The sequence below is a fragment of the Telopea speciosissima genome, chromosome 7 (genome assembly GCF_018873765.1).
Source record: "Telopea speciosissima isolate NSW1024214 ecotype Mountain lineage chromosome 7, Tspe_v1, whole genome shotgun sequence".
NCBI lineage: Eukaryota > Viridiplantae > Streptophyta > Magnoliopsida > Proteales > Proteaceae > Telopea > Telopea speciosissima.
Window position 1 is genome coordinate 31,886,611 of NC_057922.1, and position 17,837 is coordinate 31,904,447.

The 17,837-nt window shown below is 37.5% G+C and overlaps 1 protein-coding gene across 2 annotated transcripts; it reads right to left on the bottom strand.

The window, feature by feature from the left end:
• Nucleotides 1-628: 628 nt before the first annotated feature.
• LOC122669781 lies at nucleotides 629-13,540 on the bottom strand. Of its 2 annotated transcripts, XM_043866632.1 has the most exons (9): nucleotides 13,409-13,540; nucleotides 6,511-6,676; nucleotides 5,551-6,341; nucleotides 4,859-5,032; nucleotides 4,649-4,765; nucleotides 3,915-4,094; nucleotides 3,766-3,812; nucleotides 877-1,068; nucleotides 651-808 (listed from the first exon to the last, which is right to left on the bottom strand). In XM_043866632.1, exons 1-9 carry the CDS (start codon nucleotides 13,454-13,456, stop codon nucleotides 790-792), a joined length of 1,734 nt encoding a protein of 577 aa, XP_043722567.1. In that variant the 5' UTR covers nucleotides 13,457-13,540; the 3' UTR covers nucleotides 651-789. The 2 variants fall into 2 exon arrangements, with proteins under 2 accessions (XP_043722566.1, XP_043722567.1); XM_043866631.1 differs by having other exon boundaries at nucleotides 629-1,068.
• Between the last annotated feature and the right edge of the window lie 4,297 nt (nucleotides 13,541-17,837).

The window sequence follows — 17,837 nt, forward strand, 5'->3', positions numbered from 1 at the left end:
CACAAACTAAATCCTGGAAGACTGGCACACCTAACAATTCGATCCATCAGGTAAGAAGTCTTATAAACCCATGAAAAAGAATTGGACTATCGGAATTCTGTTTACCTTGCCTTTGAGTCTTAACAACGAGGACTCAAGTAATGATACCAGGCATATCTATCATCTCTACCTGAGAAGGTTATGGGACCCTAAGGCCTTCCAAGAACCATGCCGTTGAGTGTCCATCACAGTAAATGACTTGGCCAGAGAGTTGACGGCAAGGTAGATTCATGGACAATTCAATTTTGACCAAGGGTTACATTTTTTTATCTTGCGGGTAGATACAAGCAACAAAATTCGTAATAAAAGCAGTAAAAGAAAATGTTTTATACCTGTATGTATATTAACAATTCCACTATTTTATCTTTTTAGTACAGATCAGGTTTCACGTGCCTGATTACTAATAAAAACCAAAGAATTCGTCTCCAATAGACTTCTCCTGGTCCTGGCACTTAAAACAACCCAAAACCTATAACTAGATTTATATTCATGAAACTCAAACATCAATCGTCTCCAATAGACTTCTCCTGGTCCTGTCACTTAAAACAACCCAAAACCTATAACTAGATTTATATTCATGAACCTCAAATATCAATATTCAGAAAAGCCGAGCACACTGCATCAAGACACTACTTTATCCTATTGACTTGAACAAAACTCCGACTCGCTTTATCAGAATTAGTGATTCAGCTTAATTCGACCTCAACATCAAATAATTCCCATTCATCGTCCAAAGGGGGGATCTTGGCATCACCTGAAACAACTGAGGGTGCTGCGCTTGTCTTCTCTTCAGAGCTGCTCTTCTGCACCTGGTCTACAACTGAGGGTGCTGACCATGTAGTGTCCATGGCCTCAGATGTCTTGACATTTTCAGGAACCTGATCAAATCCCAGGTTCTTAATGGATGAGCTTGAAGAAGCCAAAATACAACTTGTCTGACTTGAGGATAAGGACTTGCTGATAGGGACATGTTCGTCAAACTGTTCTTTGAGCAATTTCACATCCTGGCAGATAACAGCAATTTCTCCTCTGACACCAAAAATAAAACCTCAATTTTCAGCAGCAATTTCATTTCTACAATTTTCATGGTAGTTAAAATATTCTAAAATATTCATTCATAAATCTGTAACAAGAGGGAGGGGGACTAACAACAAATGCTTCCGACTGCACCCACCATTGATCATATACTGGGAGCAGTTTCTTAGAATATGACAAACTGATAATAGTCTTTTCTAGGCATTACTGTGCACTCTCCCTACCCTGGGTGGGAACGGATGGTTTAGATCAAAAGAAAATGTAAAATGGATGGTTGAGATTTGTCTTGTGATTTTTGGAAGCATCACCTTCCATTGTTACATGGGTAACTACTACCCATAAATAATACAACAGAATCAAGAAGACAAGTGGAAGAAAGCGATCTTCACACATTATACATGCTAGAGGCTCCGCACAACGTTACACTTCACATGTTATATACGTCTCAAGGTCCATGCTGTGTGTGTTGACTGTGTTCTACATGATAAATGGCATGTCAAAAGTTTTAAATGGCACCTAGCAAAGATTTTATTGAACATCAGTTACTTAACAAAGTACTTGGTGAAGGGCTTGATAATGTTTAAGGTTGCACACTGGTCAAATGTCCAAGAATTGTGACATAGACCAGAGAGTAATTAGTACTTGGTGCTGGTCATCCCAAGGTAACACTCAAGGAGATTGGTCTGAAACAAATAAATGGTTTGCTAAGAGACTATATAGTACCATGGTGGTGCATTTGTGGATTAAATGATAAAGGGATGTCAAGAGAGGAAAACAGGATGGTGCAGTTGCCTTGGCCTGGCTGGACCGGTTGATGCAGATTTATCACTAAACTGAGCCATCTTTTCTTGGGATTAAGTCTAGGGTTGGGTTATATACATGTTGGGCCTTTGATCCCATGGGTTTTCAATGTAGTAGGTCACTTTTATGGACCTAAAGTATGGGTAATAGGGTTGCATACATTATTGGCTGTTTTAATTCCTTAGTTTTTTTTTTTTGTTATATAATTAGTGGTCATGTGTCACTTAAGTGATCATGTGACAACTTATTTAATTGTCATGTAAGTTGGGCTGGATTAGGACTCTATAAGTCCAGCCATATTTTGAGTCTATTTCCTTCAGTATTTCAATTTGGGTTACTTAATAGGTTAAGGATTGGGTTAGGCCATTCCTTTCTAGTGTAGGAGTCTATTTAATGAAAACTTTTTTCTGCTCTTTTTCTCCATTGAAGATTTTTGTCTCGAGTTTGATCAGGGCTGGTGGGATTGGAGTTTGATCCAATTAACACCTTGCGGTGTGAAGCCCGGGTGGTTCGTTCAAGCTCTCTTTGTTCTCCATTGCTGTTAAATTCAAGTTCTGGTTCAAGTTCTGTTTTTTCAAGGAACTTTCATTCAAACAAGCTGCTGCCCAAGTACCGCTTCAACAACTAGTAAGTTTGAATCAACCCAAACCCCATCCATTCTTCTTCTGATCCTCTAAACCACCAAACCCTAGCATTCCATCCATACCTAAACTTCTTCCCATAACCCAATTACTACACAGACCATTAGTCATCAAAACAAGCCCATCTATGGATCGAATACTCCACTGCCCCATTGGAGAACTCGATCCAAGTTGCAGCCCAAGCATCCCACTCAAACCCTAGAAATCATCAGTTTTCTCTTTTCAAAAAACCCTAACCCTAACCCCAAAACCTGGTGCCGATTCTGATTACCCACCCTAGGCTTGTTAAAGTTTAACAGAACCTTCACTGGAAGACTCCCCTACATCAACTTACCCTAACCCTACCATCAAACCCTAGAATCCATTAAACCCTAACCCTAATTTAACCAAAAACACCTATTTTGACCTACTCGAATTACTGTTCAGATCAAATCCTGGTTATTTGGCTCCTAGTTTGACTATTCAAATCTAGGACTACATTACCTGTATGACCCACTTTGGAAGTCTAAGCCAAGAACCAGTCCTCAACCAGTTTTCTGGTCTGGAAAGGGTTGGTAGTTTAGTTTACTTAGGATGCAACTTTTTAACTTATTTTATTTGAATGGGTAGATTACGTAGGTTTTTTCTTTGGAAATTTCCTTTCGTGAGATAGCTTAGTTGGTAGTTGGTAATTTCTTCTTGTTTATGAGTGTGGCTTTGGTATTGTGTGATCCTTCTCCCCTCCTTGTGTGATTGTTCTCTCTCTCCCTGCTCCTCTAATTCTCCCCAGTATTCCCTTCTTCCCTAAAGGCCCTTCACCACAGGAACACAGATGCACGGACAGGAGTAGCAAATGGGATCAATGACATGCCATACACAAGAGGAAACAGATGAATGGGGGGACCAAATAGAGTAATGGACATCAACAGTGATGTATCAATGAAATTTGGACAAGCCAAGTAGGGCCCTGCTAAAAAGGATCACTGAAAATCCGACAGATTGTCCTTTACTAGGGAGCTAGAGTATTTTGTCTTCTAGCTAACAGAAATGAATTGATCAGACGGTCAGATACATCACTTGGTTGTAGGTTTGAACAGCAGTCTACCATAGAAGGGACCTATTAATTGGTGTTTAAGAATCCACCCATGGATCAATGACTGCCGGTCAGGCTTCGCACCTACACCCAACCAGCCATGGTGAGCTCCCCCTACCACCCCCCAAAAAAAGAGAGCAAGGCTTTCAAAAAGAATTACAGATTTGAGGACTTAACTGTAATATATCAACAACATGACCACGGTCCATGAGAAAGTCCCGTAACTGCAGCAAGACAGAACAAGAAGATTAAATTAAAGAATATGTTCATTATTTTGTATTCTCAAGAGGAAATGAAATACAGTCCCATTTGGAGTAACTGTTTACCTTGGAGTTCTCCTCTGCTTGTTGCTGTAGTCTTTTGGATTCTTCAACCACCCTCTCCATAGCTAGCTCTTGCTCTGCAAGATCCACTCTTGCTAACTTTTCCTTTTCTAGCTTCTCTTGCTTGGCCATTTTTATCTCCTCTTCTGCTGCAGCTAGTCTAATTTCAAGAGTTTGCCTCATCTGCCAAAGAAGCGTCATACCAAGTAAGGAAAAGAACTAGCAGTGTTGCTAATGTCTTCATAAGGACTTTTGTTTATCAACAACTTCAGATAAGCAACCAGAATTAAATGCCAGATTTTAGAATGTAAAATTGTACATGAACCTATTGCATGAAAAATGCGCTAAATTGATGACTGCTGAAAAGGGAGTACCCAGTGCACGAGGCTCCAGCCACTGCGGAGTCTAGGGAGGTGCATAATCTTACCCCTGATTTCACAGAGAGGCAGTTCCCAGACTCAACCCATGACCACAGAACTTAAAAAAATACATCAGTCAAACAAGACTTCAAAGCTGACTTCAGGGGAGAGAAAAATAAACCTTCAAAACTGAGTTTAAGAGAAAATAAAAAGGGAAAGAAAACTTCAAAACAGATTCTTTGAACCCCTTATTTCAATTTTAACTCCTCAAGCAAGATGGACTCCGAATGTAAATGTGAGAATTTCAAATCAAAGTTTAGTAATGTCAAGCAAAAGTTAAACCAAAATATCAATGAACTAAATGTCACTGGAAAGCACCTCTTTAAGAATTGTCAAAGATTTATCTCTGTCTTCAGACAAATTCTGGATACGGGATTGAAGCTCCCTCACTTCAGTCGCTAGAATAGCCTTCTCTCCATAAACTTCTCCTGAATGCTGCAAAAAACCAGAAAGAATTAAGTTTTTCTTCCCATGAGTAAAACTCTTTTTGCCATTGAATCAAGAAAAATTACGAGAATAGATCACTACCATATCATTCGTTTGCTTTGCATGTTGCAGTATCTGTCTAAGGTCTTCCACCTTGGTAAGAATATCCGGACCACACATGGCAGCTTCCCTTTTGGCTTGTTCTGCAGCTTCTTCTTGAAATTCCAATTCTTTCATCTTGTTGATAACGGACTGCATTGCCAAGAACAAAGTTTTCTGCACCATTTTTTTAAATGAATATTACAAACTGTTCTTCCTGCCATGCATAAAGTAGCTAAAATTGGCATAATAAATTATATGTTTGCCATTAAGCAGACCTTCAAGGGGGATTATATAAATTGAACACCTAGTGAAGTCAAAAAAAAACCAATGCAAAGATGTAATATACTTACAATGGAGCAATCTTACCATTGCACCAAGGCCCACCCTCTTAAAAAACCCAGAAATAAAATGAAGCAAAATTAGATCCAATCTACACAGAGCAACTTGACTATGAACCCCACACCACTCCCCAAAAATAAAAATAAAAAATCAAGTTGCATACACCAAACATAACTCTAAATGCACCTCATGACATTTCAATTATTATTTAACTGAGAATAAACTCATGAGATTCCAATCATAATTCTACAATGAAAACTTACAAAAAACAAATCTTTGATCATTAGAAAGGTAAAGAAAGAAACATAAAACGAAAGTTGTAAGAATCAAAGAGTTTTTGAATTCAGTATTACCTTGTTATTTTTGGCTTCTACCATACTCTCTTCGAGAAGATCAATGGTACAAATTTGACTAGAATGTGACACTATAGCTATTGATGAAGACACATTTTCAACATGACCTACTTCAGTGTCAAAGATATCTTCTGCAGAAACATTCCCTGATGGACTTCTTGGATCTGGCTTCTCAAAGTCACAAATAGTATCACCAACCTTTGCTGACAAAGACCCACAGTCTGTAGAATATGATGTTTCGTCTTGAGATGATGGAATAAGTTGACTTGTAGCCAGCATGTTTTCCACTTCCAATGAATCAGCAGCTAAGCATGATTGGTCTTGATGGTTCTCTCCACAAATTGTCGAACTATCACAACCTACCAACTCATTCAAATCTTTGATGTTAAAAGACGAAACATCATTACAGCAGTCAGTGAAACAATCTTCCTGTATTAAAGATCCATATCCCACAAGTGAACCCTGATCTGACCCCCCTATGACACTGACGTTTTGATTTTTTTCCGAAGAGATCAATTCTTCAGTTTCAGTATTAAAAAATAAGTGATCTGAAGGCTGATCCAACAATGCGCTCCTAAGTCCATGTGTGTTTGTTTGCAAGTCATCATCACTTCCACCATGAAGACTTAAAATTGAAGAACCAATAGGCTCTGCACTCAGACATTTTGAACCATCATAAGGAGCATCAGTTGTATCGGTCATATAATTACCATCTTCACCAACAACATATCCTGAATTTGAGGTTGAACCTGCACTTGCTCCTTCAACTACCCTTCGAAGCTCTGGCTCCTCTGTTTCAACTATTTATCCAATACACAAGTACTCATCAACAGAAAGTAAAAGGAATCGACACAATAACAACACACAGGCTGAGGACCATCAAATTAATAAATAAATAAAACAACCATTACTACTTCAATACTTCAATTCAAGCTATTAAGATTTTTGAAAAACCATTACCTTCTCCAACAATCAAATGTTTAACATCCTGACTATCAGAGGGAATATGATGTGACTCAGATGAGCAGGGGAGAGAAGGAAGAACCTCAAAAAGAATACACTCCACTGCAGCATCAACATCCTTGGAGTGTTCAATAGCAACAGCCTTTAGCAGTCGTATATCAACCTGAGAAAAGAAGAGTTTTTTTTTTATCAATAGACATTGATAAAAAATAAAAAAAATATATTAAAGAAAGAAAAAAAACAAAGTAAAAGGTTTACAAAAAACCTAAAAAGTACATACAAGAAAAGCCTAAAAACTGCCAAAAATAATAGGATAGCTACAATGTTAAAACACGATATCAGGCCCTTTATCTACCTTCCTTTATCTCCTTGAGATAGATCAGACCTTCAACCTGCACTAGAGGTAAAAAACAAAAAAACAAAAGAGAAGTTTTTTTTTTTTTTTTTTTTTGGCGGGGGGGGGAGGGGGGGAGGAGTGATCTCCCTCTCCCCAACCAAAAAACAGGAATGGGAAATAAAAAGAGTTCATTCACTTCACAACATGGATTGTCCATTAAACAACAGTGTCCCTGGTGTAATACCCCACATTTCTATTTTGATATTTTATGATTGATTTGGAATATTTATTAATATTTTAGTAGTTTGAGTGTTTCCTTCATGGACCAAGGCGACTCTCGTTAACTCTACTTGGGCTTAGTGCGATTCGAAACTGGGATTTTCTCTAGCCCCATCGGCGAACGAATTAACAAAAACAACAAGGAACTCAAGCCCACTGTTCAACTTCAAGGAGCTTCTTTCTGTCCATTCAAACTGCCCAGGTAACGACAGCTTCCGCCTTCTGTTAATATTTTAGCCTTTTGAATTGTTTTATAATATTTAAATGTCATTTGGAATATTTGAATGCTATTTATTGTGTGTGACAATGCTTATTATAAGTTATATACATAGGGTTATTTTATTATTATTTATACATGATGGAATATTTTATTTTATATTATTATTTTGTATGTGTTTATAAAAAAAGGGCGTACCCTGTGCACGAGGCTCCAGCCTCTGGGTTTTTGGGAGGGTCATAATGTACGCAGCCTTACCCTTGCTTTCACAAAGAGGCTGTTTCAAGACTCGAACCCATGACCACTTGGTCACAATGTAGCAACCTTTACCGTATATATACATTACATGTATGTGTTTATAATAAATTAATTGGAATATTATTAGAAGATCCTGTGGGGCCCAATACCAGATCGTGTGAAGACTTGTTTAGAAGAGTCAATTTTGTCTATGCGTGGGGAATTAATAGTTTAGTTTAGTTTCTATTTTTAGAATTATTATCTTAGAAATTTTGTGGTTGTATATTAAGCAACCTTAGATCTTTAGTTTCTAATATCAGATTTAGAAAGTAGGCTTAGCTTTTTATTTAGAAGTTTCTATTTTCCTTAAGTTCGTATTTTTAGTTTGTTTCCTTTTCTTGCAAGTTTCTAATTTTCTCTTACTTGTAAGGCAAGCATAGCTGCCCATAAATATGTAATGCCGTTAGAGACCCCCCAACCAGCAATTATGATGAGTGAAGATATGCCTTTTGTGCAAAGTTATATTGTCCTATTGTGTGGATGAAGGGCTGAGAGTCCTGGTTGGTGAGAGCCAAACCCCCTAGGGCTGAGAGAGCCGAATCTCCATATCACCTTGTGTGCTGTGATCTTTGAGATTGTTGCAACCAGTGTGAAGACCATCCGAAGGCTGCTGTCATCACTCCAACACTCCAGATTACTGTTGCTGTTGCTGCTGATCCAATAGAACAGAGGCTGCACATACCCTGCGGATTCAGTTCTGTCCTGGGTTTTGCTGCCAACTTCAAGGCTGCATATCTCCACATTCCTCCATCGAACTCTGCTGGGTTTTGACGCACAACACCACTCCTTCATCCTCTCCATTCGATCCACACTTCTACCCCATTCTACTGGCTGGAATCCTCCATATTCACAAACCTTCTATTTTCATTCCACCTTCATAACTTCACTTCCATCCATAAAAAACTCACCATAATTGCAGCAAAACCTTCCCTCAATTGGCCCTACTCTCGATCCAAACTAGAGCCCCAACTGGTGTCTGATTTGGCATGCAAAATTTAGTTTCTATTTTGTGTTGCTGCCATATTTTCCAATTCAACCATCAGAATCAAGTGAGACTTTCAGCAGTGCTTCTACTCCATACAAGCATCAATCGATCCAAGTTTGTTTACTTTCTCATGGCTGGTTTGAAATCCTAACTTTCTAATTCTGTCATTTGTTACTATTTTAATTTTTTGTGGGTTATTTGGGACTAGTATTCTAGTCTTACATTAGTTAGATTTTTGTACTGCCTAAGTTAGACTATGAGCTGAATTTTCATAGTGGGACAGGGCCGGCTAGTCACACGTTTGGGACTTTTGGAGAGTGTAGTAAGCTTGAATTGTTGCTGCTGCAGGGTGATGCCGAATCAAGAGGAGAAGAAGGTGAAGTAGATGAGGATTAGGAAAGGTAATTCGAGAAGGAAGGAGAAGAAAAGGACTTGTTGGTTTTGGTGGGCTGGATTTCTAAGCCATAGGAAAAAGAAGTTAAAGAATAAATTGAAGGGAAAAAAAAAAGAGAAACTAGGTAGATAGAGGTAGATATGTGAGCTACATTTCATGCTCTTTTACTTAATTGAATTTCATTTTCATGGTAATTGATAGAATTACTCATTGTTTACAAGGGGATCCAGATGTTATGTTACTGAAGTCATGAACTGAAGAACAATTGAAGAGAATTGGACTATTGGGTCAGAGAAATCTTGAATTAAAGAGGAATTTCTAGCTTGATTGTAAGGGTGCTACTGATTTTCTGAGGCTAAGGAGACGCACACGCTTGACTTGGTATGGGCAGCAGCTGCTGCTGGAATTCTACTTAACCATAGGAGGAATTGTAGTAGTAGGAGAAGTATTGGAGAGGTTAGTACAGGTAAGTGTTGAAGCTACCATGTAATTCTAGTAATTGATTTCTTATAGCGGTTTGTAATGGAAGTAGAACTAATTTCAAAGGAAATCACTGCTGTTAGGAAATAATTTGTAGGTTGGACTCTTGAATAAAAGGTGGACTGAAAGAAAATTTAATGTAAGAGTAGATTAGGGTTAACCTAGCCCCAAATAAACCCACAAAGTAAAATAGTAACAAAGGACAGAATTAGAAAGTTAGGGTTTCAAACCAAACCAGCCGTGAGAAGGTAACCAAACTTGGATCGAATGGTGCTTGTATGGGGAAGAAACTCTGCTGAAAATCTCACTCAATTCTGGTGGTGGAGTTGGGAGATATGGAAGCAACACAAAATTAGAAGGTTAAGCCCTGCAGGTCAAACCAGCCATCAGTTTGGGCTCAAGTCTGGATCAAGTGGAAGCCTTGTTGAGAGGAAGCTCTGCCGGAAATTTGATGTGATTCTGATGGAAGGAAGTGGAGTTATGATAGGGGAATAAAAATAGAAGGTTCTGGCGGTAGGTTAAAAGTTCAGATCTGGGTGAGGGTGAAACCACACTTCAAAAGGTGACAAAGGGGGAAAGTTTCCTAGGGTTAGGTCGCACAGGGAGGCCATCCTTCGCTGCAAACAGAAATAAAAGGAGAGGAGGAGAAGGAGAAGAATAGAGAATGGTTACTGGGAAGTGAAGATGAGAGAAAGATGAGATATCAGGGGAGGGGATAAGAGATGGTCACACAACCTGATTAGTAATAGTACCAAACTGGTAACAAAACCAAAATTTTTCATTCATTCAAATCTGCTTCAATCATTGGGTTACATCTCTATTTATAAAACCCAGAAAATAAACTCCTAATTGCTTACTATTAATTAGCCTATTAAAACAAAAGTATGGAAAGGACTCTACCACTAAGTAGTCTATTTAAAATAAAAAACTACAAGATAAAATCCCAACTAATAAAAAACCCTAAGAAATTAAATATCCTACTGAACCTAAGAAACACATGAACCCAGTGCATCTTCACATGGATACCCAAATGGGTTTGGATCGATCCAAGGCAGTGCACCTGCGTCAACTGGGATCAAGTGGAGTAGTAGGTGGTGTGATTCTGTGCTCCAAAACCCAGCAGGTCCTGGTGGTGGGTTGTGAAGTTATGGAGTTCAGGAGTTGCAGCAATAATACACCTTGCAGGGACAGCAGCAGCAGCAGTCTTCAAAGGATTCTTCGCAGCACTTGTATTGATCACAGAGGAATCAGCAACACAAAGGATCGATTGCAATAGAAGAGAAGAAGGGGGAGAAGAAGGGGGATAATGGGATATGGCTCTTACAGCCAGGCTCCTAACATCCCTTCATGTCACAGCAATTGGACAAGAGAATCTTTTGCTTCAAATCGATTTTTCTTTCAACTATTCAAATAGTGGGGAGGCTTCTAAAAGCCTTTACAGTATATAGAGGGCCATACTTGCACCTCAAGTAACAAAGAAATAGAAACTTAACATAATAATAGAAACTAAGAAAATAGTAACTAGGATTGACTCATAAATAGCAACTAAATAAGGTCTTTAAATCTTTAAGGGATCTTCTAATACTTCTAGCCGGCTCCTTCTCTTGTGGACCCCACTTTTTATGTGATAAAATATTGCTGCCGATTCTCTTTTTTGGTGGTCCCCACCTCTCAATATGGCTTCATCGATTCTAGCAAGTAGCCTTTAGATACTTAGCCCCAAAGAGACAATTATACCTCCCACTTAAAGACTTGAATTACTAATAAATAAAAGACTATTTTGCCCCCATGATCTTCTAGTAATATTCTCACCAAGCCAAAATAAGGGCCATGATACTGTTCACGTGAACAATGTTTTGGCCTCTTCTTCTTCATGTTTTGATCTACATGAAAATTGGAACAGGAAATTGAAGGGCTTCTACAATTTCTCAAAGGAGTGCTTAGATATACACAAGAAGTTCATCAAGTGTAGAAGTATTACCCAAGTGATTGCAAACGTGAGGAATCATATATTGTATTGTCACAGGTTATTGATTGTAAGAAATATAATTTATGAGCTATGTGAGGGGAACATCTAAGCAATGCTGTATAATTGTATGACTGATTAGTATACTTGTACAAGTTATCATAGTTGTACAGGCATCGCCTAGGAGTCCAGACGCCTTGGTCGACTCGGGCGTCTAGTTGGTGTCGCCTTGATTTTGGACCCTCTTCAACGCTTGGGTTGGCCTAGACGGCAAATGTCGTGAGCCGTGAGAACTATGCAAGTTATGTGAAGAAAACATGGTTATGCATTACATGATGTGTATTCGGAAACATGTCCTGTAATGCTATAGGTTGAACATTGGATGAAGCATGATATAAAGAGTAAGTGAACGGAACAAGTTTTTTGGTACGTGATAATTGTACAGTAGCTTATGAATGAATGTATTATATAAAGAAATGTATACTGTTATGTATTTATTAAATGAAATGATTTATATTATAAGACATGCTGATTGAAAATGTTATATTATAGGTTGTGATGCCACGAATGAAATCAGAAAAGAATAAATGAATGCAAATTATGAACATTTATAAATGAAATGAATGTGATGTGGTACGTCTAAATGAAAATAAATTAAAGTAATAAAGAAAGTAGAACCCTTTGTGACTGCCATCCTTTTCCAGTAAGGGAATAGGTATTGGATGAGGGAAGGTGTAAATACGTAATATGTAATACGACTAGTTATAGTCCTCCCAATGCTTCGGTGACTTGAACAAGGAGTAGACCCCTAACAAGAGACTGAGACATATATTTATATGGGTGATTTACTACTGCATGGTCCTCCCCAATGCTATGGTGACTAGAACAAGGGAGTAAATGGTGTATCTAGGGGAATCATCGATCACATTCACATCGTTCCTCCCCAGTGCTTCAGTGACCAGATTAAGGAGTAGAATAGACAATTGTGGGTGGCCGACAGAACCTCAGATTATTGTGTATAGTGGCAGGACACTAAGATGACCATACTTAGCTTTGCTTCCAGAAATGATGTTTATAACTGTTAAGATATATTGTAACTCTATAAGTATGATTATGTACTTAGCATCATTCACCTCACTAGGCTTTTATCTCACCCCATTTACATGTTGATTTTATAGATGATGAGGCTGGATGGTAGTTATGTACAGCTCCAAACATTGGGGTACAGCTCCAGACATTGGGGTTTGTGAGTGCCCAGGGTGCTTGAACCTTAGGGATAGGGCTGAGTAGCCGAAGAGGACTGTTCTTTATACTTTTTGTGTATATAGGGACTATAGGATGATTTAAGTAGTGATGGAATTGTAATAACTTTTGAATACACAGTTTTATGATGTAAGTCACCAATATTATGTTTGTTTTAATCCAGTAGTATAAACTCAACTCTTTTAAAAGTCTTCCGCTGCATATGTTATATGTATGGGAGCTGTTGTTAATGTATGAAATATAAGTGATAACTTGATCAGTGTCCGCGAGGGCAGTGCCTTTTACCCTATCCGGGTTCAGGTTGTCACACTTGGAATCAGCACACACACACACACACAAACACACACACATGCACCCAAACAGATAGATAAATTAATTTTCTGGTTGCATGTAATGAAGCAACTGAAATGAAGTCTGGACAATTTTAACGGAGCAATGGAAGATATAGTATAGAGTTCTATGGCACACCAGGGTCATAATTTGTTCATGTATTTAATCAAGCTCATAATTGGTTCATGCATTTAATATCAAACATCAAAATATTAACCCTAAATAATAATAAAAAAAAAGAGTAATGACTAAAAAATTCAATAAGTATCGCACAATTTCACGGAACAGAGCTGAGAGACGAACAAAAGTAGGCAATAAAACATATTATGTTCTAGATCAACCGATACCTGCGGAAAGACCTCTTGTAGAGATCGAAAGACTAAATTGAAACCCATTGAAGAAAGCAATTAATTCTGCACAAAGTTTTGCACGATTAATGGTTCCATAATTCGGCAAAGGAATAATAAAAAAAAAGGAATTAGCAGGAGGTTTGCGACTGCCAAAACCCTTAAATTTCCAAACGTTGTAGAGAATAATCACTATAATATTCCATCATAGAAATCTCCTGACCTGGAATATCGAAACTAAACCAACTCATACACCCTCCCCCCTCCCCCCAAAAAAAAGAATCAATCAGCTCAAGTTATAACCAAAATTCGCTGAGTTTTAACCTATCAATCCACTAAGAAGGCGGCGAGAAAATTTTGAGAAAAAAAAAGAAAAATTATCGGTAGGCAGAAATGAAAAAAAAGGTATACCAAACGTCGAATCTCAAAATTAAAATGATACTCTAGTTCTTGTAGATAATTGGAGAAAAAAAAGAAACCCTGAAAGAAGATAACAGAAAACCAACAAACCTTAGCAAGCAAGCTTTCGCTCTGGTTACTCGGAAAGAAGAAGAAGAATGTGTTGGAACAAGTGTGAGAGGCAGAGAGGTTTTGGCGAGGTATTAACCCTTGAGCGCAATTGTTTTTGTAGTCTTCGCCTCGAAGAAAGAGACCGCCGTAATGGAACTTTCTACGTACGAGGAGTCATAGACCAAGCAAATGCCTTTATTATAAGACGGTGAGATTTGGAAAGGCTTCTCCCCAATAAAATAAGCGCGTAAATTGTGGGAGCATTATGATTCGGTACTAGAAGGAGTGAACGTTAACGTTAGGCTATGTTTGGTATGCATTCTCATTCTAAGAATGCATTATAGAATATATTTTAACTGAGAATGAGAATATTATTTGTGTATCAGGATCAGAATCCTCTATTATGGTTTTAGAATGCATTTCAACATTTCATTGAACAATTCATTGGTCGAATAGTTATGAAAAATACATAGATTGAATAAGAATTTTGATTTGCTTTTAAAGGAAAAGGCTCAAGAAGACTGAGTAGAGAGCTTGATAGCTAACTCATAACAAAAGATGAATCAATCTCAACATCCAAAGTAGTTTGTTACTTCGCAATGTTATTAGAGTCATTCTAGAAATTCCGAGTAAAACCAAAGAGAATATAGATGTTAATATTGAACAATGCAATGGTACTCAATAACTAATCTAAAAAGAACTAGAAAATTCAAGGCATGAAATTTAATATGGAAGAACATTTGATGTTGGATTGAACTAGAGATCCCAAATCGAACAATCACTGCTGAAAGCCTCTTCTTGTAATCAAAGAAGAGGTGATGATGTCTCTGTCATATGTCCATATATGGTCCACTGCATTTTATAATGCTGCAACTTCCCAAGTGCATCCTCCTCCTCCTCCCAATCTTAGCGTCTCTCAGCAACAACTGAACTAGATTCCCCACTCTATAAGGCTTCCCTTTCATCTCCACCCAAGCCTATCATTCTCATCTCAACTCACTCTGTATGATATGTTTAGTCTCTTTAATTGAGTAGCAATGGAGAATTGCACCTTCACTAGTTTGTTGAAGAAAGCCTCTGAAGAATTCCCCCTGCAAGCTTTCCTTGCGTTAGATAAGTTTGATATAACGCATACTTGATTGCAAGAACTAATCAAACAATCATCTCTTGTTTGATGTGCAATGTGATTTCGTAACTGTGCACATTCATATTGTATGTGTGTTGAACGTGATCATCATTTGAGATTCTTGTATGGAATATCGTTGGTTGTTTGTGCAATAAGAATCTCCAATAGTTGATTTGTCTCCAAAATTGAGAGGTCTGTACTATAATAGTTGTGCATTGTGTGTCTGTGATATACCAAAGGTTGATGTCTACATAAGCAACATATCAGAAATGGAAAGGTTTGAGACGCTTGTGATCCATCAATTTCTTAAAAGTCTTAACGTGGTTTGTGGGTTTGCTATCTGAAATCAAGAAGTCAATAGTGTGTAATCTATCATTTAATTGTTTATAAAAATAAAAAAAAGCATTTAATTTATTGAGATTATCAAATTAATGTATTTTGAATTTAAATAAATATCTACAATCCTTAATAAGCTTTAAACAAAAAAAATGCTTTTACTCTAAAAAAAAAAACATTTAATTGTACCATCCCATTTGATCGAATACGGTGAATGAACAAACCACAACAAGGGTTTAGTTGACTAGCTGGGCTCCACATTTCTTCTAGGTAAGATTGCTTTTTTGGTTTTTTTTTTTTAATTTCTTTTTTGTAGCAAACAATTAATAAGGAATGTGAATGGTGCTTCTAAGCAGGCCAATCTAGGTCACGTGCTTTAGGTGGGCCTTCGTTCTGCCTGTGATAGGCTAGAGTGCTAGACAAGGTTATTTATTTTGAATAAGTGGACCTAAGATCCACTGCTCAAATATCAAGAAGAGAACCACATGAGGAGAACTTTGAGTTTTAAATTCGATTTGTGGCAAATCTATTCCATGAGACCGGATCATGTCCAAGGTCCTCCAGGCATTCACATGGAATCCACTCTTTCTTTGAGCTTGAGCCCAAGTAGAGTTTGTTCTTAAAAGAATCAATGTGATATTCTATTTAAAAAAGAAAAAAAAAAACGACCAGCCTCCATGCCCAAGAAAGATTGACAGACTAGGAAGAGCGCATGAAGTAGTCTCTATCCCCTGGTTGGAGTTGCAACAAGCGAGGGAACTCATTTGAATTAGGTAATTGAGTGAATGCAATCTTTGCTTTAGTACTCCTTCTATTCCAACTGGCATAGCAAATTCAATACCGGCCGAAAGGCTTCCGCAATGTCGAGCAAGCCATTATTAGCCTTAAGGTGGGGGTATAGCCATCTACAGGTTGAGTCACGAGATCTAAGGTGCAAGTAATTGACGCCATGAATCAGGGCAACAACATGTCAGGTTGCTTTGCACTCTAAACCTTTTAAGGGCTAACACGCACCCCAGCAAGAAAACCAAAACTCAACAGGGGTGCCAGTGGTAAGTCAGCTCGACCACCAGGAGAGACTAGTCTACGATCAGCAACAAGAAAAGGTTGGTCGTAGATCACTAACGCACAATGGTGTTCTACTGACAGATAGAAATTAAGGGGGCTCGTTAGGGCCCGACACGGGAAAGGGAGTAAAGAGAGCAAAAGTGAGGTAAGAAGTTTCAGCCACACGAACAGAGACAAAGCCAGTTGATCGACGTCTTAGATCCTTCAATTGTTTACCTTGAATTGATTGATCTCTGTCCATCATGTTAACCGACAACTTTACATGGTAAAAAAAAATACAAAAACAGAAAATTAGTCGTGATGACAGTTTATGAAAATTGAAATATAGCTAATCGAGATTAGGATCATTTGTCCTTTTAAATTGGTTGGTTGAGTTAATAGTTCATGCATTTTTTGCTAGGTTAGTTCACGGATTTATTTTCAATCTAATTTAACATTACCACATGTCATAATGATATTTGAAAAGAGTCAAATATATTTGAATAACTAACAACAAAACTTTTGTTAAAGCATGAATATAATATGAGAATTAAAGGAAATTATAAAATAAAATAATTCATTTATTCAATAATCAAAGAATTAAAATAGACAGAACTTTCAAATTCAGGAGTTGATAAATCTTAGTTGCAAAAATATGATTCTGAATAAAATAATAATAATACACCTCAAATAAACAAGAAAATACATAGTAAATATATTTTTCTATGGTTATTTAATCATAAGTGTAAGACTCATTTATATTCCTACTAAGGTAGGAATTTAAAATTTCTCATTAATCATGGCTTGGGGATATGATAGAAAGAGAGAGAAAGATTTTCTGTTGTTGGGAACAAGTCAAAAGGATTAGTGAGTTTAGCTGAGCTTAATTATAAACAGTTCCAACCTAGTCTTGAGATTGTTTGGCTTTTGGTCCTGCTTTCTGGAACTTCAATAGAACAAGCTTACTGTGTCACTAGGGGTTAATTTGGTATGATTTTGATTTCAGAGAGAGAGAGAGAGAGAGAGAGAGAGTGAGAGAGAGATTTTTTGTTGTTGGGAACATGTCAAAAGGATTAGTGAGTTTAGCCAAGTTTAATTATAAACAGTTCCAACCTGGTCCTGAGGCTGTTTGGCTTTTGGTCCTGCTTTTTGGAACTTCCGTAGAACAAGCTTACTGTGACACTAAGGGTTAATTTGGTATGATTTTGATTTCAATTTCAGATCCATTTTCATGAAATAGTCAACATATAGATTTTTGTTCAAGAAATAGAAATTTTTGGATGCATCAATCTGAAATATTTCAAGAATAATAAGCCTATTTTGTAGTTCAATTTTTAAGAATAAATTCTCCTTTTTTTTTTTTTAATTTGGGAAAGAGTGGCAGGGTGATGGTCTCACCAGGAGAAGGAG